The sequence below is a fragment of the Pseudochaenichthys georgianus genome, chromosome 11 (assembly GCF_902827115.2).
Source record: "Pseudochaenichthys georgianus chromosome 11, fPseGeo1.2, whole genome shotgun sequence".
Classification (NCBI taxonomy): Eukaryota; Metazoa; Chordata; class Actinopteri; order Perciformes; family Channichthyidae; genus Pseudochaenichthys; species Pseudochaenichthys georgianus.
The window spans coordinates 9283500-9309872 of NC_047513.1; the positions used below are offsets into that span (position 1 = coordinate 9283500).

Here is a 26373-nt window from a genome sequence, read left to right on the forward strand (position 1 = left end):
AAGTGAAACTTAAGCTCGCTCCATTGCGGAGAAATTCCCGGGAGAGTGCGGAAAACTCAAATTAATTGATTTATTTCAAATGTGAAATGTTACCAATATACGCACGGACCACTAGGGGGCGCTCAAGGACCACCAATGGTCCGCGGACCACACTTTGAGAAGCACTGCCCTAACCCAACATATTTCAGTCTGTTTCACCTTCTTTAGGTATATTTTGTAATTGCTTCATCCTCAAAGAAAGCCATGACTGGAAACAGGGAAGAATCTTAATTGCATCTGCTTAAACAGCTGATCTATCTTTCCAAAATACAACTTACAACTTCTCCTCTCTGCCCAGGGTGTCCAGGCAGCCCGTCCTTTCCTGGGGGTCCCTGTGAGGAAACACCAATCAACCATCAACATTCATTTAATCCAACATACAAGAGCTTTTACTACAAGAAAAAGAGGCAACATGAACCTGTATTTTATTCTTCTTTGAATTGTTTGTATTTTGAATGTGTGTATGTGTATATATGTATATACGTATGTATATATATATATATATATATATACAGTGTGTATGCATACATATAAATGTATATATATATTTTTTTTTTATCGCAAAGCTATGTGTTACACTGATTATTAACCGGGAAAGGGGAGTTAGTATTGTTTCTATTTGTGAATTGTCTATGCGTTTTTGTGAATCACTTTGTGTTACCATTGTGTATGAAAGATGCTATATAAATAAAGCTTGATTTGATTTGATAAATACAACACTATGTTGTAACACTGTACTACAATTCTCTAACGAGTGGCCAAGCATCTCTAATATATAGTATCCTACATGCTCCCTGTCCTTTTGTTCAGTTTTTAAGAGTATTTTCTGAATTGTAAGGCGTCCTCGGGTGCTTTGAAAGGCGCATCTAAATAATGTATATTATTACTATTATCTACCATACATTTTAAATTAAACATATTCTTACAGGAGGTCCCTTTGGTCCAGGGAAACCATTAGCTCCCTGAGGTCCAGGCAATCCCTGTTGAGATGATAAGATAGGATATGATCAGAACATTTAGCAATTCTCAATATTGTGTTACAAAAATCTTTAAAATGTCTTTGTGTGATGAAGTTTAGGAACTCACCCTCTCTCCAGAACCACCAGGAGGGCCATCACTTCCTGACGTTCCCTAACAAGAAACAAAACAACAACACAGTTAATAAGATATAATATTTTGGATAACAAACTGACATTTTTTCATATCTTTTGCTAACTAAGATAACAAATGGAAAGATGGCTTTAAGTAAAACAAAACTTGCAATCATAACTAATAATTATACCTCTGCCACTTATATATCTTCTACTACGTCTGAAATAAATGTATATATTTATTTCATTATTTTGCACCACATTGTATTGTGTTGTGTTATACTGAAGTACTTCATTGATGACCTTATCCAGCCACTAAATTGTAATAACCTACCCAAAGATTACAGAATAGCTAATTGGCTAACAATGGCACATTTACAATGAGGTTTGAATGTTGGACGGTCCCAGGCAGATAAGTGAATAATAATAGAGACAATGGTCCATAACAAGACATGATCATCAACAATAATCTTATCAAAATCATGAAAATGACACCCACAATGCACCTGGAGACACAGTTTCATTCTGAAATCTGGAGAAATTCACAGCGTAGACAAACCTTTGCTCCTCCTTTCCCAGTGGCGCCCCTCGGTCCTCTCTGCCCTCTGGGGCCCTGAACGCACACAAAGAGATTAGAATAAGTTAGAATCAATATGGAAATTATGCTATCCCAGATAACCTTGATGTTAAATAATCAAATCATATTAAATCAGTGCTTAAAGAATACATGAATAGTCTCACTCCATGAAATTACTGGTGGCTCTGGTTACAGGTACAAAGCAAAGAAGAAAACCACAACTTGTTTCAGCTTTCAACTAGAGAGGGCAGTGTGTTTCAACCCAGCGCTAAGTTATTCTTAAATACCACAAACAGACACAAACACTTTTTGTCCATCTTTGCTCAACATCATGAGTTGAAGACAGATTAAACAGACATTTGTCCTTTTGCAATAAAACCTAACATTTAGATGAATAAATGTAAAATGGTACCGTTGGTCCTCTTTGTCCTCTTGGCCCTGATTTGCCAGCAAGACCCTGAAGAAAAACAGAAAACAAATACAGACTAAGTCGAGCAGAAATTATCTATACAATACTTTATTGTACTATACAACATCTATATCTACAGGGGAAATAGGTCTAGCGTACCATTCATTCATTTAATTGAGTATTTCTTTGTTATGCCGAACATTCTGCCCATTCCACATTTTAATTAAAACCCCACCATTATACATACATCTCATTGCATAAACAATGCTTTAGAAGTAGTACAACACATGTAAAGAAGGAGCAAAAACATGCCTACAAATGTTATCTTCGCATAAAGAATTATTACATATTTACAGATTTCACGAAAGAGCTTTTTTTCTTCTTCAAGTCTTTCTCTAGATACTGAAAGTAGCTCATGTTTATGTGAACAGTCATCACAGAAACAATATATATTTGTATCATTCAAAATAAAGCTCTTCACAGTAAAAAGACCATAAGAAAGCAGGGAGGAACGCGCTTTACATTTTTTTTAAATAAAGTTTAGATGCCACATCAGACAGATATGGGTAGATAATCAATCAGCTACTTCCTTTCACACAGTGCATTCCACTTGACATTTTTTAAAGTAGTTTAAAGTGGACCTATTATGCTATATTGGAAACATATATTGTAGGACCATACTTATACAGAACATGTCTGTGAAGTCTTTTTGCTTAAAATACCAAACAGATCACCCATTGTAGCCATGCCTCATACTGCTCATACCCCTCTTTTGCAGCCCTGTTATGCCCCTTTCACACCAACGCGGTTCTCGTTCTAGCTCCGTGGTAGAACTTTTCTGGTTCGGAACCGGTTTTTCTTTTCAGCCCCCGTTTTGTTCACACCGCCCAGAGCCCGACTGGTGCTGCTGCTGCTGCGTCATGACGTCACCGCTTACGTCGCTGATTTTCTCCCCAACGGCGTCGGGTCGATGATCGTGTTGCTTTTAATCATACGAAGCCAGATTAAATTAAATAACTACTTCGCAACACTTGTACTTCTCTCCAGAGTGCCGTGGTTCATTGTTTATCAATGTGTTCAGCGGCATTTACCGACCGCTGCAGTGCTGCCCGCTGTTTGGCATCACAACGCTGTTATGAAAGTTTCTCTGGTATAAAATGGGTGATGTTAGCATAGCAACCAAAGCTAAACTGACTACATGTTGCTATCCTATTGTGGCATAAGCCGTTTTCTACAGGCACATTTTACCGGCGCATTTGTCATTATGATTCTACTTGTGATAGTCGAACATGACAACCTGTGCAGCCCATGTATTGATTCCATCCGATAGCTGCTATAATACAAAACAAAACGCCTGCCTGCTCTCCACAATGATCAATGACAGTGAACGGATGGTCAAAGTAAGGTACAAATAAACAGAATCACACGAAGCCTGGTTAGTGTTGCCTGACTTTATAAAGTGTGTTTTTTAATAAGTGTGTGGTTGCGTTCAAGTCACTTTGCTCAGCGCTACTGCTTGTTACAACTTTCATTTGCCGTACTACTCGCCATAAACTGTTGTTGCTCAGGTTGATCCCGCCCCTGCCCCTGCCTGCGATGTAAGGGTGACGTATGCGGTTCTTGCTTCTAGACCGAAAACATTTTGGTGCTTGAAAAGCACCGGGTTTCGGAGCTTAGAGGCAGCTCCGCTGCGGTGTGAACAGGAACAAATTGTGCTTTTCAGGCTCTCGCTCCGAACCGGCCCTGGAACCGCGTTGGTGTGAAAGCCGCATTAGAGAAACACGGATTTTGAGTTCTTAGCTTGAAAAAAACAAACTAGGAGGCGGAGCTAATGCCTGATCAGAATTCTACCGGAGATAAAGTACAATTCTGCTGCGATAAAACGCCATCCTGTTTAAACCACATCAAGCATTATTTCTGAAACAGTATGGAGCTCAAATGCTTTTTCTCTTGCGGGTTTATCACAAGGTGAGTTCCTTTTTTTATTTCCTGCTTTTTAAACGCATGTGCTCTACAGTACATGTTAGCTCTGAGTGTTAGCGAGGCTTGCTAATGTAAACAAAGACGAGATTACGTCCAAAACACGTCAGGCATTGTTTCTGATAACAACTTTCTGTGGGTCCTCCGCCGATTACGCCCGTTTTTAAGATTTGGGTACGGAGAAAAAGAGAAAGGGTTTTATTTTCTGCGTTGCGTGAGTTCCCCGACACACCGGGGACACATATTTATGTATAAAAGACATCAAAAAGTGCATTTTGCATGATAGGTCCCCTTTAAATTAAAAAGAAAAATCTTCGAATGAGGCATTGACTTACCCGTGTTCCCTTCTCGCCGTTTGAGCCGGGGAATCCTGGGAATCCAAGAGATCCCTAAATACAAATAAATATTAGGACTGTTTCTCACCATACTGAGGAATAAAAGTGTCTGATGGTTGATGCTGCGTGTGTTTTTGTCTTACCTTGGGTCCTTGTCTTCCGGGATATCCAGGAAGTCCAGGTACACCAAGTTTACCCTGAAATGAGGACATTTGTAATCATGATCATTTAACAAGAGTGAGCACATAATCTGTAATTGTTTTTAAATGTTACCAAACTGCAACACAAAAATCCCATTACAAGACTGTTAATGTTGATTAGCTCATAATGAAATATATGCCATGATAAGAAGAGCAAATGGGAGCTCATACAATAACATGTATAAAGCAAAATGTCAAAGGTTTAGTAGACTCACACAAAGAATAAAAAACACTTAAGTAAAAATAAATAACTTATACTTGTATTGTAATTATAAATGATTGTAAACAACGTTTTTTTTACACTTAAATGCATAAACTTGGACAACCACAAGAGGGCAGCACAGCTAGGTTTCCTGCTTAATATTTGATCATAAAGATGACCTTGACCTTATTTAAAGAACATGGGACTACTTGGGTAAATATGTGGGAAAAATTGGCACTTGCAAAACGAAACACCTATAATCCAGTAGAGGACACATTTACTTGATGTGTGATGTTATGTGAAATAAATAATACATAAATTAGGAAACGATTCCCCTAAGAATCAGTAACTTTTCTCATATTATTGAGAGCAATCATGTAATTGTGTCCTTATTGAACTGGATGTACCTTCTCTCCAACCAATCCAAGTGGTCCGAGCTCGCCAGGGGGCCCGACGCGACCCTTTGGCCCCTCAGGACCATCCTCTCCTCTGGGCCCTGACACTCCAAGCTCACCCTGTCAGCAGGAGACAAAGCAACATATGAGAATAAATCAAGAGTAATAACGCAGGAAAAATGGCCTTTATAGAAAAATGACAATTAAGAGCCATAAATTATTGTATAAATCAACTGATCAATCAAACCATCTTACCCTCTCTCCCTTGGCACCAAAATCTCCCTTAATTCCAGGGAAACCATCTTCACCCTAGAAACACGAAAAAGAACATACAGAACATGTTTAGCTAAATATTGTAATCAGACTTACGATATTTTAGATCGTGAAGATGTGACCATGGCTGTTTTGTTTTCTCATACCTTGCTATTGTGACAATGAAAAATGGACATAATACAATTGATAATCAAGTTTTATCAATCAAGGTAATTTATGAGTGTCTTGAAATCTTCAGGACAGGGAATCACTTACCTTCTCTCCCCAGTGGCCCTTCAGTCCACGGATTCCTTGACCTCCCTGCAATCAACACATTGCATGGTCAATACACTGTTATTCTATATTATAATACTATTCAAAGCTGAAGGTAATTTAAACAGCAAATAAAAACCTCACAATGAAAAAACAGTGTGCTCACGACTAACTGAAAACAATCAACTGTACTGACCTTGATGCCACGAGGGCCAGGATAGCCGATAGCTCCCTGGGGACCGTTGGGACCCTGGAGAAGGACAAAAATAGAAGGGCAAATTAAGAAAATGAATACCTTAATACAATATATATTGTTAGCTGGAAGGGACCTGGTGTGATGGGGATATGATTGACACCCACCTGGTTTCCTTTGGTGCCAGAAGGCCCCTCCTTTCCTGGGTGACCCTGTAAAGTGAAAGCATCATGAAGGACATCAGGAAGGATATCCAGTGCTGGTGTATTCAACATATTACATATATAAATTCAATTTAAATTGAAGAGACAAACATACAGGAGGACCGTCAGCTCCGGGCATTCCTGGAAGACCTGGTTTTCCTGTGGGTCCCTGGAAGAGAAGGCAAGGTGGTCATGAGTGAGAGTGTTGGGACTGCACCTGTAACTGTTTGGTAACTGTCCTGAAACACTATGAGAAGAATGACTTGTGCCAAAAACGTTGTAGCTACCAAGCTAACCAGATATCCTAATGGCTGCACAGATCAGGGATCAGCATGCTGCAATTCTCCAATTCAGAAAGTGTAACATTTGCCGTAGCCACTTTCTTTCTATGCTTAATGTGACATTAGAGAAAATGTCATTTGAATATAATTAATGGTTCACAGTTGTTGGCTACTACCACCAGGGCAGTGTTTACTGGTGAGTTTTAGAGGTGCTGCTATGCGGATCTTTTTGGTTAGCTCTTCTCCCCTGTTTTGAAACATGATGCTAAGCTAACCAGCTGCTGGCTTCAGCCTCATATTTAGTGGACATATTAATGATTTATCCTTCTAATGAAGCTCAGCCCAAGTTCCACCAGGAAGACCTTCTTTACTCATCAATTTACTATTTCCATGTTACTACTCTCTCTCCTCTCAATAAGAGATCGGGGGCGTCACTCCCCAGCTTAACCAATCACTTCGCTCTATTCTCACAAGCAGTGTCTAGACCCCGGGGGGTTTCATTGGATCGGTTCTCCCTTCCCGAATGATACTCCTGCACAACGGGGCCTAATCGCCAAAACTCCATTACATTCATTCGCTTATTCCTGGCAATACATATGTATTCTTACATCAAAACCGTCTCTCCTGATTGAAACACCCTAACCCCATTCAACTTCTGTCAAGAAAGCAAATGAGCATACTTCACTAATTGACTGCTGCTTTAAAAGTCTGCAATACATACAGACATCATTAAAGAATAATCAGCAAGCAACCCTGCTCCTTCTCAATGCAAATCAAGAACCATGGGGTCGTGATTAGACATCTAATCTATTTTTCAGAATAGAATAGCTTTTTTTAATACAAGAACTAATTCAGAAATCGCTTATACTTGAACATCTGCCATTACATATTTGTGGACATCACATACCTCTCTCCATCATGAATGAAGGGGGCTAAAGAATGTACACTCAATGAGTTTATCCTGATGATTCTATTCTATAAATATTGATTGTTGAATGTATTTCCTTTAACTGAGTTTACTTCCTGTATCATTCTGTATTTTTGATCCAGAGTCACTTTATGTATATTTTGTATTGCTTACTTTCTCTCCTGGAGGTCCGAGGGCTCCCTGAGGTCCGTTCATTCCCTGCAAACAGAAATGAATGAATGAATACTCACTCTCAACATTACTGTGTTAATTGTACATATGCGTTTCCAGCTGTCTCACCTGAGTCCCTCCGGTTCCCTGCTGACCTGGAGGTCCTGGCTCTCCTTGGGGACCCTGAGAGACAGGAAGAATAATGGGTGCTGATATTAATCATCTGCGGATTCAATAACATGGCTACATGTTAACATGGTAGATAAGTTATGACCAACACTGACCAAGTTTCCTTTGGGACCGTGAGGCCCGTCATTTCCACGCACACCCTGAGAAGAAAAGAGGGTGAGAAGGAAAAATCAGAGTGGAATTCTGAACAGAATCTGTCACGAATTAACAAAAATATTTCACAATATAATTACACCTTAATAATAATAACTCACTCACTATGGTAAAGGCTTCTATCCACGCACATTTGCAGCGGAAAGTATACTTTTGATGTCACTTATAGCAAAGGGTTTTGGTGATAATGCTAAGGTGTATCTTTAGATTTATAGGAATCAGCAGGTACTTAAAGCTTGCTGCTTAAAGGGGGACTCTCCCAATTGTACACATAAATGTCTTGTGGAATACAATTGGTTGAAGTCAGATACATCTCGAGGGAGAGTTGATTTGGGCTGAAGAGTTTGAGGGTGTAAAGTTAAAAAGAAGTGAGCACGTGCTTGTTGCATAGCACACCGAAAACTCCAAACGAAATGTCGTGGAAGAAGAAGGTGTGGAATGGAATGGACAAAGTGTTATCTCAGTGCCATGCTAAATCTTACTGTGGCTTTTCTCCGGAAGTATTTCCTTGTACGATGTGAGGGTCTAAGGACAGAGGGTGTCGTATTGTCATACTGATATTCTGTACACACTGTGAAGTCCACTGAGACAAATGTAACATTTGTGATATTGGGCTATATAAATAAACATTGATTGATTGAAATCAGTGCAGTGCTCTTTTAAGGGCAGACCTCAACCACTGTCACCAAACAACTCCAGTACAAAGTGTTGAATGGATACTCGGGACTTGGCTGCCAAAATGCTGTGTTTGTTTTGTTTTGAGGTGATTGTGGGAACATTACATGTTACATGTTTAGATCACTGGGTATCCCCGTGTCTATATCAGGTCTCAGCGTGTTGTTTCAGGAGGTGCCGTGGGTGTTCAGTGGTTCCAGATGGATAAAACAATGCCACTAAAAATACCAGCGCCACAATGTGGTTCAAAATTGTTTTTACTCACAGGAGGTCCGGAGATCCCAGGGGGACCTTTGGGTCCGAGCAAACCACGAGGTCCCTAGAGAGAGACGAAAACACACACACACACACACACACACACACACACACACACACACACACACACACACACACACACACACACACACACACACACACACACACACACACACACACACACACACACACACACACACACACACACACACACACACACACACACACACACACACACACACACACACACACACACACACACACACACACACACACACACACACACACAAAGACACGCCAATATTAGTCAGTAATCAAAGTCATAAATGATATATTTAAACTATTATATTCTAGAATAAATCACAATATAGAATATTAAGACAATAACTAAAGCAGCAATTTCAGCATTGGGATAAACAGACAAATTAAAACGCAGAAGTAAACTGTTTAATATATTGTAATGATGACTGATTGATAAATAACATACATTGGTAACAAACTATATTGACTGATTCCAATCATTTGTAAAATGGCGCACTATTTTTTATAAAAAAGAATGTCTGTTGAAGGGAGTTATTATTTTGAATTAGGGTATTTATAGAAATGGGCATTTTATTAATTAAAGAATGATGAATAACACAACGAATAATTGATTATAGTTTTGTCCTCATGTGTGTGGGTGGATACAAAGAAATGGGTTGCCCAGGCGATGGCTTTGGCTTCATTCTTGAGTGTGTGCCAACACACAATAATTTCATTTTTGATGTGAAGAAGAAAGATTTTCATTTATTAGTCAGACACCTTTATATTAATGAAGGCATCGGGCCAGTTCTAGGTATGGGATGGTCATGTTTTTGTTGTTGAATGGGGCACCTGAGTTATACAAGGAACTCAACCCGTGCAATCATATGCAATCCAATACAACTGTTCTGCCATCGAATCCTGATACTGTATCTTTAATGTATTTGATTACATTAAGAATGTTGACCATGTCATTATTATTTTATTTATTTATTCTTACTTATTCATGGCGTTGATGTTATTAATGTTGAGTTTACAACCATCCAATTACATTTCAGTCTGAAGATGGTATTTACTTATTAAGGACAATACATAATACCAACCTCACATAGTGCACGGCTATCAGAAAAAACAGCGATGTCATTTCTGATATACAGCACATTATGTTTATGTATCTTCTGTTTAATATACATGTCATATATTTAGAAGTATGGCATTCGCATACATTTTTCTCTGTAATATATGGAATTGTTAACTGAATTGTTTTTGGATGTTCTGTCAACCTGGGGAAGAACCACGCCTGCCACCATAGAGCTGGTCTGCCTATTGGTTATCATGAAGTATACATATGGGTGTGCTTTCCACTTTTTAAACATTCTGATCTGACGAAGTTCCAGGTACGATCCAAACATACTGTAGTCATTAGAAACAAATAATATTGCACAATAAACCTGTGATCCTGGCAGCAGTTGGCTGCATCTACTATCACTGCCTTACACATGATAACAGTGGAGATAACTCCGTCAGGTATCATTGAGAAACAGCAGGTGTGAAGGTAACTGAAGTGCTACAGATGGATACACAGAGATGCATTCTGGGATGCTGCTTATAACAGAGATAGGGGAAAGCGGGAGAGATTTAAAATCAGATGTTGTCATGGAAACACTCACAGATTCACCCTGGAGACCCCTTGGTCCAATGTCTCCGTCGTCTCCCTGGAAACACACACAGACACACCAAGGATGTGAATATTACTTACGGAGTGACATGTTGTGAGGGGTGCCTGGAATCATTAACAAAATGTTTTTCATATCTTCCTACCCTCTCTCCGTCCTCTCCTTGGAGTCCTGCGGGCCCCAATGATCCTGTGTCACCCTGGGGAGAAGAACAAGTAGAGGAGTGAGGAAACAAGACAAAGCTGCTAACAAACAGATATTCAAACAAAGAGAGTATTAAAATCTCATACATATCCTTACTAATTGAATTACTGTGTGAATTGTATGTAGCATTTTGATTGTAATGTGCATTGGACTCACCCTGTGTCCTTTGTCCCCGGGCAAACCAGGAAGGCCATCAAAACCACGGTCTCCCTGAAAGAGACACACATTATAAAAGACGTGTTAGGAATAATTGCTGCATTGTAGTGGATTTGATGCATTCATAATGCAAAGTTTGATTTGCACATACAGTAGCTGTGATTTTGGGGTACAAGAGTATGTGAGATGTCTCAATGGACTTTATTGTTCCAGCAAGACCAAGTACAAGTTGACCTTATCGTGTTCTTGTGAAGCCTAGCAGGTTGTACATTTACACAAATTAGTAAAAATAATGAAGCTACATGCATCCAAACACCACAGTTACTGCCTGTGTGAATTTACACTTAGATGACTTCAGTAGAGATTTTTCCCCTATCTTTTAACTGACTTTTAAACACAATGTCATTTCAGCAAACATCTCCATAAGGGACTGACACCAGAGAAAGCGTACCTTTGTTCCAGACTCTCCTGGCATTCCCCTGGCTCCATCAGCTCCAGCACGGCCCTGTGAGGAAGAACACGTTTTAAAGGGGCTTCCGTATACGAGACACAGTCGTACCACAAACGCCTGTTTTGTTTTTGACAGGGTATTAACAGACAGAGAGATCCTAAACAAGACTTTGGAGGCGTGTGCAAATAGATGATTCCTTGTCTGTGATGCAGAAGACAAAACCTTTCCTGGAGGATTTAGGAAGTAGCACATTCTGATGACACAATTGTTATTTGTTTAAACATCTACACCATTTATTACAGAATATACATTTCAGCAGCCCCTGAGCCCCCCCGGAGAAACAAAGTTAAAAGTGATGCCCTTTTAACTTTGGGTTAGACAACAATAAAAACAAAGGAAAACCAGACACGTGTCATACTCACTCTTCTGCCAGATTTGCCTTGAGGTCCCAGCATACCCTGGGGTCCCCTGGGGCCCTGAAGGATGGATTATTTAATTAGATGTCTGTGGTATTTTTATTTGAGCTGAGTATAAATGTAGTATAAGTTTAATTATAACCGCAGTAACTGTAAAATGAGAGTTCATTACATGATTTTGCATACAAACTATCTTACTGATATAACTTTGATATGAAACAAGAGTTCTGTTGGGATGTTCTTACCTGAGGACCGGGGTCTCCACCGTCTCCCTTCAGACCATTATTTCCTGGGTTTCCCTGAAACAGAAATCATCACCATCACCATCATACAATATAAAAAAAAAAAAGAAAAAAGCCGTGTTTGCAATTAAGAGAATTATATGATAAAAATCCTTGAAAATGTAAACAAAACACCAACTCTTGTTATAAACAGGTAAGGGTCCCAATGATTGCAAACATACCAAAGGTCCAGGGCGTCCAGTGTATCCCATTGGTCCAGGAGGTCCTTTCAGAGCCATCTAGAGACAGTAACATCTCAAAATCAATGATCATGGAGGCAATTGGCTACACAAACGATGACCCTTCATTTAAATATAGAGCAACGAAAGGCTTATGTCTACCAAGTCATATGTGCATACACATGCTACACCTTGGTCCACATCGTTTTAAAAAAAGGCAACAATCCCTGGCAATGTCAAAGTGTCAAGACTCAACTGATAGGATCCTTGAGGCAAACGAAATGTGAAGTAAAAGTGAGGACTGACCCTGGCTTGAGACAAGATGGCTGCTGCCTGGGCTTCCTGTGCGGAAACGGACGGACCCTTATCTCCTCCACTCTGACCGAAACGGAACTGAAAAAAGAGAAGAACACATGTGAGTGTTTGATACATTTAATATCATTTATCAACACAACGCTGGCAAATTAATTTAAACAAATCTAAATATGATGATACAAATGTTTAAAATAATATTGAACAAGGGCCAATGTTAAATCTTAAAGCTATCCACAAAATGCAAACGTTGGGGCGAATATCACTCATATTCAGACATTTCTAATTCCTTTTCAAAGCATTAGGGAGACTCACAGGCAGCATGACAGATGTTCCAGGAGGTCCAGGGACTCCGTCAGATCCAGGCATACCAGCCTTACCGGAAGGGCCCTGCAGGATGTAGCGAGGGAGGGGTGAAGATGGCAGGTTCAAGGAGAGAGTGGAAGCTAAATACACTTCTTTTACACAGACCAGTGCAAAGACACGACCAACCTGTATCTCTTCAGATAAAGTGAAACACTCACCCTCTCGCCGGGGTCACCGAAAGAACCAGGAGGTCCAGAAGAGCCGGGTGGGCCTGTAGGACCCTGAAGGAGATGGGAAGGGGAACTTGAGTATTCTTATTCGGACTCCATGAGGCTGTCATATTCTATTTCAGCGTCAAGCACAGCGTGATAATGGTGCCGAACATAAGAAATGATGGTAATTATCATAGCCTTTCAAAAAGAAGTGTACACAAGCACAACACTTGCATGAAGCAAATGGCAGTGCTGCCAAAATAACTCTAAAGGAGTAAACTACAGACGTGTACATGCTTGGAAGCCGGAAAATGTGTAGAATAAAAAACAAGGACATAAACACAATGTACTTACAGCAGCTCCCTCAGGTCCGGGAGGTCCTTCAATTAGCATACCCTGCAAAATACACAATACAGTTAGAAATGTAACGAAAGGGAACACAAAAACCCTGACAAACATACAATGGAGATCAGTGCAAATATACAATATTTCCTGCAATCAGGCGACTCTGTTGTGTATTTGAAAGTACAATTGTAGTGCTATTTTTTCAAGCAGAAAACGTGTGGATCCCACTGTGGGGGTCTGTTCCTTTTCAACGGCTACATCAAATGTATAATAACTAATGACAATGTTATAAGGTAAAAGATGCAAAGGAAAAATACATGAGTCAGTTCAGATGACAAATGGAAATGTGTTGGCTTTACTGCAAGGTCAACGGGCTACGGTTTGTCCTTCAGTCTTTGGATGGACATGGTTTCCGTTACTTGAATGACGAGCTGTTTAAGCTTGGGAATTCGTCAAGCTCCCAACTGGAGCAGTAAGATGGTTTATAATGTAGGTCACAGCCAAACACAATGACAGACAAAGATATGTAAGATAGCCCGATGTTTATATGTTGTTTTGTTTTTTAACAGAGTAGGTGTGGCTTTCAATGACACCCTCAAATTGATGTGGCAAAAACTTCGAGAGTTGGAAAAGCAAGATTATGACAAGAGGGCTGCTGAGCTTCCTGGGAAAGTGAGTCAGTAAGCTTTTGTCTTTCTGTCCCTCAATGATCCAGTTCAAATCAAATGCTCAGGGAAAGACAATAAGGAACTCACAGGCTCCAAGACAGCAGGGTCTCCTTGTTCTCCTTTTTGTCCTCTGACGGCGGCCTGAGGAAAACACACATGTAGCCAACAACACAGCATAGTCAGTATAGAGACACACACACACACACACACACACACACACACACACACACACACACACACACACACACACACACACACACACACACACACACACACACACACACACACACACACACACACACACACACACACACACACACACACACACACACACACACACACACACACACACACACACACACACACACACACACACACACACACACACACACACACACACACACACACACTCATATAATGCAGATTTGGCTGCATGCAACAGGTGCACATATACATACGCCCACAATAGTTTGCCACATTAATTTGCAAGTGTAGAAAATAGAATGATAAAAATAAAAACCTGTTTTGCTTTTGATAGAGTTATAAGCTTTGGCTGAAATGATGATGATGATGATGATGATGATGATTCAATAGTTCTACACACTTGTGGTCCATTACTTAGCATCGATCATCATCTGGGCTTAGCAGCACTTAATGAAGCCATGCACTGCAATAAATGGCATTTTAGAAAAAGGATGCAGCAATCAGTTACTGCTGCACTTCAAAATGCCTCTTTATGCAGTGGACACAATAGTTCAAGTTATCGGTATGTTTATTAGGAACCCCAATAGCTTCTACCATGGTAATAGCTATTATTCCTAGGGTGCTGAACTGCTCACTACACACCGTACAGAATAAAACCAATTTCAACCACTGATTTGTGCACTTGTCTTGTTCATTTAGGTATTTAAAACACATTGAAATGGTTGTTTCTCCGTGATTGATTGAGTTTTCCAGGCACCTAAAAAAGTATGTTTATCCATAATGGCCTGAGACTCAAACAAGTACTTTGAGAGGACATTGAATAACATTTGACCAAGACAAGTATTCAGAGTTGGCTGAAACTGCTTTTGTAGTTTTTTTGCGTCAGGAGCAAAACGACTTACGCCTCCCTCGTCTGTCACAGCGGACAGGGCGGGGCCCATGTTGGCATCTCCATTCTCCTGTATTGGCTCATTGTAGTCCCTGTAGGAATAGTCGTATTCCTTAAGGCCCAAGTCCCCAGTCACATACTCCTCAGTGAAGGTCTCCTCCAGCACCCCGCCGGCCTTGGTGGCATCTACCTCCTCTCCCAGCAACGTGGTCTCCACCTGGGGCTGGTTTGGTTGATCAGAGCCGCAACAGGATAGATAGAGGGGCACGAGAAGCGAAGGAAAATAGAGAGTCAAGGGAAAGAAGGAAGGAAGAGAGAAAGGTATGTATGATGGGGAAATAGTTAGTAAAGAAAAGAGAAATATAGAAGCAAACAACAGGGGGAGTGGAAGAAGAGGGCATAGGTAGAAGGAAGTGAGTCTTACCTTTTGCAAATAAACAGTGACACATGGACAGACATAAGACATCTCACAGGCTGTGGGGACTTTTTCAGCCCTTAATGCTGTAAATTCAGTCTGATTCTTTCAGTTGAATTACGGATTAGCAGGTTTTTCCTGACATTTCAAATCTCCTATTAATGATCTATTATTGAAACTATAATAGTATGTGTTTTCACCAAAGCGTATTCTTATCAGCTTGTGTGATGAGGGACTTCTCCAAATATATTATTTCACATTTGAAATGTTGGTTTAAAAAGAGAGACAGAGAGAAATGCAAAAGCACTATTAATCTCAATGTCATGCTTGCCTTTTCCCCTAACACACTTGACTGATATGAAGCACTTTGTGAAAACAAGTTGCAATACGCGATGCTTAGCAAAGCAAAAACTATGTTATTTTCTATTTTACTTACCATGGGTGTTTTTAAAACAAATGAATCCAGTGGCTGAACCGTTACCTCATACAAAAAGAGTTTTAAACTCAAACAAATGTGCGTATTTGGTCGTAAAATAAACCCTTCTATAATAGGCACCAAAAAGATTCATGGCGTGAACATTGGAAAACAAAACAAAGTCATCAAGGTCAGCTAATATACATGGATGATAAAAGGGTTATAAAGACAATACGGTTTATTGCCAAAAAACAGGTGAACTGTGAGAAACAGATCAAAACTGAGAAACTCATTTGATATAGTTTAGGGCTGTTAGGTTAGCCACTGCAACTACTGTATTCTTTAGTTCAGTTAATTTTTTCTCTCAAACCAGAATGCATGATATTCATCTCCCTTTGTTGCTTTGGTTAAATCTGCATATCGAATATTCCTATGCGGATCCATTTTTCCACAAGATTTTTGTTCTTATGTCAAGATAACAACCTGATCAACAGAATACCTTGAGATGAGAACAGGAATCTTGTTGTTAGGGGGGAAAGGAGCCACGTAAGAATATTTGATGATACAAGCAGATGAATGTCATTCTCTTTGAAAAAGATTTGTTTCTTGTTATGTGGCATCGGGGCCAACAAAACATTATGTGTGGTTAGAAGAGAGACACGGAGTTGTACTACTTGGTTAAACTACAAAGACTGGGCTCACCACCACACAAGTGTTACACTGTCTTCTTCCTTTGGCGATGGAGGTCTCTTGTATTGAGGCGCTGATTTCTTCCAGTATTTGTCACTGTGGGCTAATCTGTAACTTCTGTTTCTTTATATTTTACTGAGCAAAAAAGAAAATCTATCTGTAGAAATCAATAATTTTCATATGTGTTAATTAGAAAGTTGATATCAAATGTTTTTGAACTATTTAATTTTTCTTTATCTATGTGACTGACCAGTGTGTACTCTTCTTTTTTACCTGTACAGGGATTTCTTCCTCTCCAATCACCTCACCCTCTGGCACCATCTCCTCATAGTAATAATCAGTCTCTGTAGGGGTGTGGCCAGCCTCGGAATATTCAGTATCTACATCCTGATTGGTCAAGTTGACAGGAATTGGGTTGCAGGGAGGAAATAAGCAGATTTGAATGGAAGAGCGCGGTTAGTTCAAATTCTGCTTGTAAGTTATGAGTCAAAAGAATAAAATGGAACACGTCATAAAACTGTGGTTGCCAGTGCTGAAGGAAACGTTTTTAGTGGCAACTCACATTTTTAAAGTTGTAAAAGATCCATTTTACAAAAGAAATGTCAGGTTTCAGGATCTCAATAACTATAAATGTTGCCATATGCAAGATTTAGGGAGTCATTGAGTCTACTTTGCTGAGATTTATTTGTATTGTATTGGTCAACAACTTGTTAAAGTTCACAAAGCCAATATTCATGAAAGGTTGAAGTCTCCTCTTTTTGGAAGTAGGACTGAGAGCCTCTATCCATCCCTTAAGATACAAACATCAGAACTTGATGCTTTGGGATGTTTAGTTTCACCCAAGACCAGAAAACAGAGAGACAACTCCAATCAGCAGCCTCACAGAAAACAATCCAGTTAATTCCAGATTTTACATCTATTTCCCAGAACCCACTAATGACCATGAACCTCACAATGTCCCTCAACCTTAAAGCAGGTCAGCGTCATAATAGAGTAGACATTTCATGAAGTTCAACTTCTACAAAAGCACACATGCTTTTTAGTTTCTGTGAGGCTGCTTTATTCGTATTTGATACAAAATATGGCCAAAGACAGGGAGAGAGAAAACACAGGTACTTTAACAAAACAAGGAGAGAATGACAGAGTAACAGAGGAGGTTTGTTGTGTTGCTTGTATATAGAATGTGATAGTATTTGTGGTTTCTTAAGTTTAGTTTTTGTGCCATAGAAATCCATGCTCATTCATTTCACCGGTACGTTAATGTTTTCCCCGAAAAGAAAGAGGTGGAGTGCTGCGTATTCAGTTCCTGAGATCCAGCTTCAACAGCTTGAAGGAAGTATAGGGAAGTAAAGAACAATGAAACCGTACAATAAGCCATGCTTCAATGTGCACCGCTGTATCATATCATATGGAGAAGTTGGGGCAATCGTAAAGATCATATGATATATAAGAAGGCACCCAGCTTGGTATGAACCAACTTCCATTCTGAAGACCAGATTGTCCACCATCCAGGATTTAACTCAACGTCTGCACTGCAAGCCACCTATCTAAAGATGAAACTATGCATACAAAAGACTGCAAACGAGTTGCAAACCCTAGATGGTGAAACGTTCTGGCAACCAGATGGGACAGATGGGACATACGACTCCGGACATTCTGACCCAAACATGGTCCTTCTTGTTGTACCTGTTGATAACCGTTGGTATTTTTCTTCGCTGGGACTGAAGTTCCACCCAGCATAGTCTTGCCAAACGGTGGGAATGGTTTGTGCAGGGACTTGACATTATTGTCCACCGCCACCTTCGGTTTTGTAGGTCTGGGTGTAGTGGGCTGGACAGGGGCAGATGTTGAAGCAACTTTCTTCTGGATGGTAACCTTTTCGAACACATTCTTCAAAACTTTGCTGATGCTTGTTTTGACCAGAGGGACTTTGGTGACAACAGTTTTCACTTTGGTGACCTCTTTGACTTCCTTTACTGGAGGTTTCACAGCTGGAGCTTTCGTGGCCACAGGCTTCACTGCTTTTGTAGGTTCAGGTTTTGCTGCTTTGGTAGGTTCAGGTTTTGCTGCTTTCGTAGGTTCAGGTTTTGCTGCTTTCGTAGGTTCAGGTTTTGCTGCTTTCGTAGGTTCAGGTTTTGCTGCTTTGGTAGCTTCAGGTTTTGCTGCTTTTGGAGATTCAGGTTTTTCTGCTTTTGTCGGTTTAGGTGCCTTAGTAGCTTCTACTTTGGCATCTGTTTTAGGTGCAATGACCACAGCCTTTTCGGTCTTTTCTACTTTGACAACTTTTTCAGTCTTTACTTTAGTAGTGGTTTCAATGTTTGCCTTTACAGCTTTCTTTTCTACAACAGTAGTAACTTTGCCATTGGCCTTGGCTTTAGCCTCACCGCTGACTTTAATCTCAGTTTTGCCATTCATTTTGACTTTAACCTCTTTAACCTCAATAGTAGTTTTGCCATTTCCATTGGCTTTCTTCTCTGCTGTAGCTTTGCCATTGCCGTTTCCATTAGTATTAGACACAACAGTGGCTTTTCCATTTCCATTGACTTTCTTTTCTGATGAAGATTTTGCATTTGCATTACCATTGACTTTCTTCTCAGCTACAACCTTGCCATTGCCATTGCCATTCACCTTGGCCTGAGCTGCTGGCTTGGCATCAGCTGTAGCTTTACCATTGCCATTAGTTTTTGTTACAGCTGCTTTTCCATTGCCATTGGCTTTAGCTGCACCATTTGCTTTCTTTTCCACCGTTGGTTTGCCATTCTTAGCTGGAGCAGCTGCGGCCTTAGATTTAGCTGCTGCTGTTGGTTTTATCTTAGACAAGAGGATCTCTACAGCGGAGGGCTTAGCTTTGGTTGCCTTGGCTGCAACAGTCTTGGGGGCTTTGGCAGGCATAGGCAACTTGACGACAATTTTGGATGGAACAGTCTTGGCTGGCTTAGCAGGAGCTGGTTTTGGTTTGACAGGAGTGGATTTATTGGGGACGGATTCTCCATTGATCACCTTCTTCTAATATCCGTGATTGTTTTGTTTTTTGGTTGGGATGGTGTTTAGTATGTGAAAGTGTATAATGATAAGAGCGAGTGGAGGAAGACAAAGATACACGGAAGGGTTGGGAGGGGGATCAAAAGCACAAACAAGGGAGGGACAGAAGGAGAGAGAAAGACAAGAGTGGATGTTTTGAGAAACAATGACATTAAGATGGCCAAGGCTTGGATGATTTACTGAGACTGTACAGGCATTACTGGATACAGCTAAGGATTCATTCACATTTTAAAACAGTAAACAAAAATACAGCTGGATAAGAAAATTCAAAATTCACATTTTAAGAGGTTTATCGTTTTTGCTGATTTCTCCAGTAATGCCATTCCCAAGATTACATTAAAAAGCAGCATATTGCGCTAATATGAACTGGAGCCTGTGGTTTGGCAGAGGCACTACGGGTGTGACTGGTCAGGTGAAGCTGGTGCTAAACAAGCACACACACACACACACACACACACACACACACACACACACACACTCACACACACACACACACACACACACACATGCACACATACACACACTGTATAATGCACTGACAAGTCAAACTGCAGGACGAAGAGGTTGACTGCTTGTTCAGCTATGCAAGAGGGAGTATGGATGCCAGGGGAGCATGCAAATGCTTGTTAGTAACATAAAACAAAAAAATGAAAACAACAGTACATGATTCATTCCTACTGAACCAGTCATGCTGTTATAATGAAAATACATGCAAATGAACATTTCATTTACAAAAAGTTCACCCGACTAATATAGTATGCAGAGATGTCTATCATTGTGAGTTAAACACCTTAAATATGCAAGAGCACAAACAGTCTTAAAGACAGAGACTTTGGCTACATGTGTGGCATGTGTATACCATACTGAGGTAAGGTGTACAATTATGAATTCTTATATCAAGACAAAAACACGTGCATTGACATTCCCATATTGCCTGGAAAATGTGTATGGAAACCGATGACCCAGAAGTACAAGCATGCGGTGACATCCTTTAAGATAATTAAGAAATCATGCAAGTAACAAGACAATACAGACACATGCCCCGGTCAAATGGTATTGCAAATATGTCTGTGCTTTTGGTGCTCATGTGTTGAGGTATCTGTTGGAAAGCTGGGTGTAGTCGAATGAATGCTAAAAGTGTCTTGCCGTCACAAAGCATTTGTAAGCCAATTAAAACCCATCGTGTGACGAAGTTAGGTACAATTCATATTTTATAAAAACACAACTTATTTACAAAGGCTATAAGACCAAGTCAGTTTAAGACAAAAGGAGACTCCCAATAATCATGTAATCCATTAGTTTGATATTGTAATTTCAACAGATCTACAAATTAAAAATAAGAATGTGATATCAAGTAATCTCAATAACAGGTAAATACATTTTGTTTTTATCTGATTAACAAATGACCTATTTTATGTGCCATATATGTTGTTATCTTTGCACTTGTATATTCCAATACATTTTGTGACACCTGTTCATAAACAGGATATATAATGAAGGAGTGCAGACTGGAGGAATGTGAGAAAAGGTTTGCATGTGTGTATAACAACACAGCTGCACCTACACCCCCCTCGTGCCCCCACTTGGCCACATCTGAACACACACACATATACGACAACATGTAAATGACATGAGGACAACAATAACCACAAGGAGCAAAGGTAATCCTGTGTGACGGAGGCGGTGGAAGCGAGGTGATTGTGTCAATGTGGATTAAAGAAAAGGTGAAATGTGAATAAAACCAAGGAGGTATGGAGTGATGAGGGACGAGAGAGGCATATGAAATGCTAAAAGTGAAAATGTAGATTTGATACCAAATATTTTAGGGAAGATGTAATACAAATTTGGTTGATACTCAAATACTTGGCAAGCTAAACCTATATTATTGATAAGTCCTCAGTTATTGCTTCAATACCTCTCTCTCTCATTATCCTCCCCTTCCATAACCCCGCTGGTGTTTTCCCTCTCTCGTGCTCCCCGTTGACTGAGGGCCCCAAGTTGGGGAGAGGGGACGCAGAGGAGGAGGGAATGCCTGTTGTTTCCTCATAATAATAATAATAATAATAATAGGGGTATTCATGGTCATACTGCTCCTCATCAAAGTACTGAGAGAGATGGGGGAGGATTGAAAGATGGAGGAAGGATAGAGGGAGGAATGAGATTGCAGGGGGGGACATAAAAGCAAGAGGGATGGAAGGAGAGGAATGCATGGAGAGGGGGGGTGGACTTCCACACAGAGGTGAATAGGGGCTCGTCAGATACATGAAGGTAGCAAGGATAGGGGTGAGTGTAGGGTACACATAGAACATGGTGGTAGGCAGCAAGAGACAGCAAAGGTGATACAAGTACAATGCTAAGCTTTTATTTCCCCTTCATCAGAAGGAGTCTGTGCTGCTGGTTTCTGTAGGTTCATATTAAAAAAAGCACAGACCTCCTCGATGAAGGAGAAACTCATGATGGGTGAAGCCAATGAATAAAATCACACAGATTTATATTCATTCAGAAAGCAGTCATTTCAACAGCATCAACAGGGACGCAAAGTGTTGGCGCTCTGTACAGTGACTGATACAATGATTGTATTGCCTGATCCGTAATGCAGGCTTATAAAATAAACATCATGTACTTTGGATGTATGAATGCGGATGCTAATGTGACGCAGCTGGTGTCAGGGAATCCCAAATATCACTATGTTTTTGACAGAAAAAGGGAGAGAGCTTTCATGATTATGACGTGTGTAATGTGTACAACCAGTCTCAGTAAGCAAAGAGGCTCCACCTTAAGCCATCTCCATGTCATATGCCTATATGTCTCAATGTAACCAGAGAACCAATCAGAATGGATCTTTGTTCGCTTGTTCTATGAACTCTTTCTTTCAGTCCAATGAGGGAAAGACACGTTGGCTTGTATCATCCTCTTTCCCCTACCTTTCTGTGTTCCATAGCAGAAAAAAGCAACATTTAATCCACTGCTGTAATACAAGCGTATGTGTCTCCAATAAGATGGTGGACATGTGCCCAAAGGTGTGATATCACCATACCTCTACTTTTCTCTCTTTACCTCAGGGACACACAGAGCAGGGAGGTGAGGAGGAAAGTGGATGGATACAAACGGTTGCTAACGATGGGGATGCGTGAGGAAGACAGAAAGAGAGAGCAGCACTTTGATGACGTCCACAGGTAACAAACTGAACCTGAGGACTTTTCTTTCGTTTTCAGAGGACAGGTGCGTTTAGTGTGGCCTTTCTTTTACTCCTCGACCACATTGTTCATGCAGTATAGCTTTCCTAACACACATCACATTTAGAAAGACTGCACTTATTTGGGCCTTGGAATTGAGAGAAGTGACACAGAAATGTCTATCGTGACATCCATGATAAAAGTCGAATGTTATATTTGACCCATGAATCTGGGTTTCTTTTCGTTTCATTTTTTCACTTTGAGAGCCTTTTTCTAATTGATCTTCTATTTTTCCTACACATCTTTCCTTGATCAAAGGAAAGGAAGAAAATACAACGACAACACTAAGATTATTTAAGCACCGTGAATAGGTTATCTTTCTCCAAGTGAATCGGTATTGAGAATCGTGCCACAGAAAAGGAAAACAAAGTCCACAGATCACGTTTGGTCTGCTTTATCGGAGCTACAGATGAGCCTACAACTTGAGGGATGAGTGGTGTAAGCATAATGCTTAGCACTTAGCACTATTATGTTATTAGATCGGTATTAAATGCTAGTAAGTAGTCTCGTTAGAATTATGGGATTAATATTTAATGTAACAACTGAGAGACCTCATCTCCAGTTACCTCAATGAGAGGGGAAAGTGTGTGAGTCAAACATGTAGAGGCTAGTTTTTGTAGCCTGTGGGAACTCGAGTTTCATACGTGTGAACGACCACATTTTGGTTTCCATCAGTCTGTGGATGGACTTGTGTTGTGGCTGTGTTACTCACGTATGTGTTGGGGTCCTGAGCCTGGGTCTTGGGGATCGGGGAGTCACAGTCAGGGCTGTAGTGCTCACAGTAGTCATAGGCAGCCTGGGGGTTGGAGGCGATCAGCAGTTGCTGGATATCTCCCTATGGAAGAAAACAGACAGATTCCCAGCTGCATCATCTATTACTGGGCATTATGTAAACGTCTATGGAGGAACATATTATATTAATGTTTTATTTTACTTTTACTTACTTTTAATTATTCACATCTTACACTGCACTCTAACTTGTATTCATGTGCCTGTGTTATTCATGTTTTATTATCAAGGTTCAAGGCTTTTACTGGTCGTACGAACATGGCTACAGTGTAGTTATGACGATGGAAATCTTAGGCCACAGGCTGCTCAAACAGTGCAACACAATAAAACAGAAACACAGAAACAAATAGTGCAGGTAAATAGTAAATACAAAAAGAAAAATAGTAAAAAAGTGAAATAGTGCCATAAGAGAATATGCAAGTGATTGGAATGATATATGAGATACATAATTTCTAAGTAGCAGCCAGATGAATGTTATGGACGTTGTTTAATAGTCTTCTGGCCTGTGGGATGAAGCTGTCCCTGAGTCTGGTGCTTTTAGTCCTGATGCTGCGGTACCTTTGCGTTTTAATGTTTCTAATGTGTTTTATGTTCCTAATGTCTTTCCTTTTTGTAAAGCACTTTGAATTGCCTTGTGTTGAAAAGTGCTATATAAATCAACTTGCCTTGCCTTTACTTCAAAGATAGTACTTTGTATGTGTCGAACAATCAGTTAAACCATGAACAGCGTCCCTCGCAGGTTATCCCAAAAAATGGCCTTACCTGGAAAACCTCCTCATCGAGCAGACGGGCTCCGAACACTGTGATGCCGTTGGTGTCCACCTCGGCATGGTTGCCGCGGGGAAGGGGGCGGGTCATCTTCTTCTTGCAGTCGAGCAGCAGTGTCACATTTTTCTTGGAAACAGAGATAGCGATGCGATGCCACCTAGAGACAAAGAGGAGGAAGCGAAGGCGAATAAATTTGTACTGTGACTACAGGCCTGATTAGATAGGTCTCAAACCAACCCTTAAACCACATATGCACTCCAACTCTCACACACACTGCCCCACCCCTATAATAACCCCACACATGTCATCTCAACCAGTCACAAGCCGGTTGTTGCTGGTTACTGACTTGCCATCAGCCAGGTTGACGCCTCTGAACAGCGGGTAGTCCTCAGGGGCTGGCTTGCCGTTCTGGTCCTCGTACAGGAAAACAGGGGAGCGTCCCATTTCAATACCCAGCTGCTGGATGCCCTGCTCGCTGTAGATGGAGAGGAGGAAGGCCTGGAGACCAGACTGGGCCTTAACCAGGGCCATGATGGAGAAGTTCTCCGGGAATCGACCTATTGATGGTGGAAGGGAGGGAAGGGAGGAGAGAGGCAATGACAGAAAGAGAGAGTTAGATCATGAACATGGGGTGACTGTTTTAGGACAGGAAGAAAATAAGAAAGAGGCAAATGATAGAGAAAGTAGCCGAAAGAAAAGCTGACCGAACTGCACCAGAACATTTCTTCATCATGGCAAAGGAGGAGAGGCAGGATAAAAAGGTTTAAAGTAGGAATATGGTCGTGCAAGATAAGACATGTATGTTGCGAAGAAAAGTCATCAGTGATGAGCCGAAAGGGGATCTGTCAGGAGAAAGTGCTTTCAGAATAGCAGTGTTATTCCCTATAGGTGATAAAGACACGTAATAACAGGTGGGCAGAGATGGAAGACTAAACTTTAGAAAATGAGTCGAAATCAACATTGTCTTTTGAGGATTTATTCACAACCACATAAGTGCTACTTTCTCTTTATTGCTCCTCACTCCAGCGTGTCAGACAGTATCCTTAAGTTACTTTCTTTGGGCTCTCCCACACAGCTTCACTCAACTCCTGCACTGCACCACATACTTATGCTTTATATCCATGAGCAATCTAGCCTCACTGAACCCACGAGAGCTGAGTTTAAAATACCTCCAGACATAAGTAGCAACCTGTAATTCTAATGGTAGGTTTCTGCACTCTGGAATGCATCGTAAATATGTTAAATATAAAGATTATCCTGTCCTTTTTTTTTACTGCTACTACAAAGTCAAAAAGTCTGTCAAAAGACATGCATGAATGCATGTTTAAAACAAACAAACATTAACATTAAATAACATTTTATAGAAAAAAACAAGTTATATATTTGAGCCACTATCAGACCTACAATGACATTTCAAGGGAGGCTTAAAGACATGATCACAGCATGCACGAGCCTGAGGGAAACAATACATTACTGCATTCTAATAGCTGGATTTTATTTGTATTATATCACGCAGAGTAAACTGCATAGCCTCACATTTGTTCTCTTCTTTTTCCCTTGAGAAAATACTTCGGCCTTATATTGTAAACCTTTCTGCTTTGGCAATATTGTACCTCATTTCAGTCAAGGCAATAAAGCTACGTTTGAACTTGAAGGTTAAAAAGAGGAAACAAAAATAATGAACAATCAAATAAAGAGACAGCTATTCATTCAGTTGCTCTCCAGTAAAACAATTCTGTAAAAATAAATGCATAATTACATTATCACATTGAGCAAAAGGGATCATTTAGTTTACTAATCAGGAGTATTCAGCCAGTTAAACACATCATGATGTCCTCTGTGGCTCTGATTGGAGCTCCTTAAAGTCCTCCAACATGATGTAAATGCAAAAATAATGTACTCCTTTAAAGGTGGGGTA

General features: G+C 40.4%; 1 protein-coding gene across 1 annotated transcript in view; it reads right to left on the reverse strand.

Moving 5' to 3' along the window:
- The window catches only part of col11a2 (collagen, type XI, alpha 2), a 36548-nt gene that overhangs the window by 9822 nt on the left and 353 nt on the right, over positions 1 to 26373 (reverse strand). The window contains exons 2-37 of the mRNA XM_071204910.1: positions 24802 to 25012; positions 24450 to 24612; positions 23611 to 23733; positions 21578 to 21767; positions 18307 to 19565; positions 16900 to 17007; positions 15114 to 15323; positions 14095 to 14148; positions 13349 to 13390; positions 13001 to 13063; positions 12792 to 12866; positions 12471 to 12557; positions 12168 to 12224; positions 11950 to 12003; positions 11711 to 11764; positions 11289 to 11342; positions 10838 to 10891; positions 10623 to 10676; positions 10472 to 10516; positions 8791 to 8844; positions 7793 to 7837; positions 7638 to 7691; positions 7512 to 7556; positions 6265 to 6318; positions 6114 to 6158; positions 5950 to 6003; positions 5757 to 5801; positions 5484 to 5537; positions 5241 to 5348; positions 4575 to 4628; positions 4432 to 4485; positions 2120 to 2164; positions 1690 to 1743; positions 1126 to 1170; positions 966 to 1019; positions 318 to 371 (exon numbers count right to left, since the gene is read on the reverse strand). Coding sequence (XP_071061011.1) covers positions 318 to 371; positions 966 to 1019; positions 1126 to 1170; positions 1690 to 1743; positions 2120 to 2164; positions 4432 to 4485; positions 4575 to 4628; positions 5241 to 5348; positions 5484 to 5537; positions 5757 to 5801; positions 5950 to 6003; positions 6114 to 6158; positions 6265 to 6318; positions 7512 to 7556; positions 7638 to 7691; positions 7793 to 7837; positions 8791 to 8844; positions 10472 to 10516; positions 10623 to 10676; positions 10838 to 10891; positions 11289 to 11342; positions 11711 to 11764; positions 11950 to 12003; positions 12168 to 12224; positions 12471 to 12557; positions 12792 to 12866; positions 13001 to 13063; positions 13349 to 13390; positions 14095 to 14148; positions 15114 to 15323; positions 16900 to 17007; positions 18307 to 19565; positions 21578 to 21767; positions 23611 to 23733; positions 24450 to 24612; positions 24802 to 25012 — 3875 coding nt within the window. The remainder of the gene's footprint in view (positions 1 to 317; positions 372 to 965; positions 1020 to 1125; positions 1171 to 1689; positions 1744 to 2119; positions 2165 to 4431; positions 4486 to 4574; positions 4629 to 5240; positions 5349 to 5483; positions 5538 to 5756; positions 5802 to 5949; positions 6004 to 6113; positions 6159 to 6264; positions 6319 to 7511; positions 7557 to 7637; positions 7692 to 7792; positions 7838 to 8790; positions 8845 to 10471; positions 10517 to 10622; positions 10677 to 10837; positions 10892 to 11288; positions 11343 to 11710; positions 11765 to 11949; positions 12004 to 12167; positions 12225 to 12470; positions 12558 to 12791; positions 12867 to 13000; positions 13064 to 13348; positions 13391 to 14094; positions 14149 to 15113; positions 15324 to 16899; positions 17008 to 18306; positions 19566 to 21577; positions 21768 to 23610; positions 23734 to 24449; positions 24613 to 24801; positions 25013 to 26373) is intronic.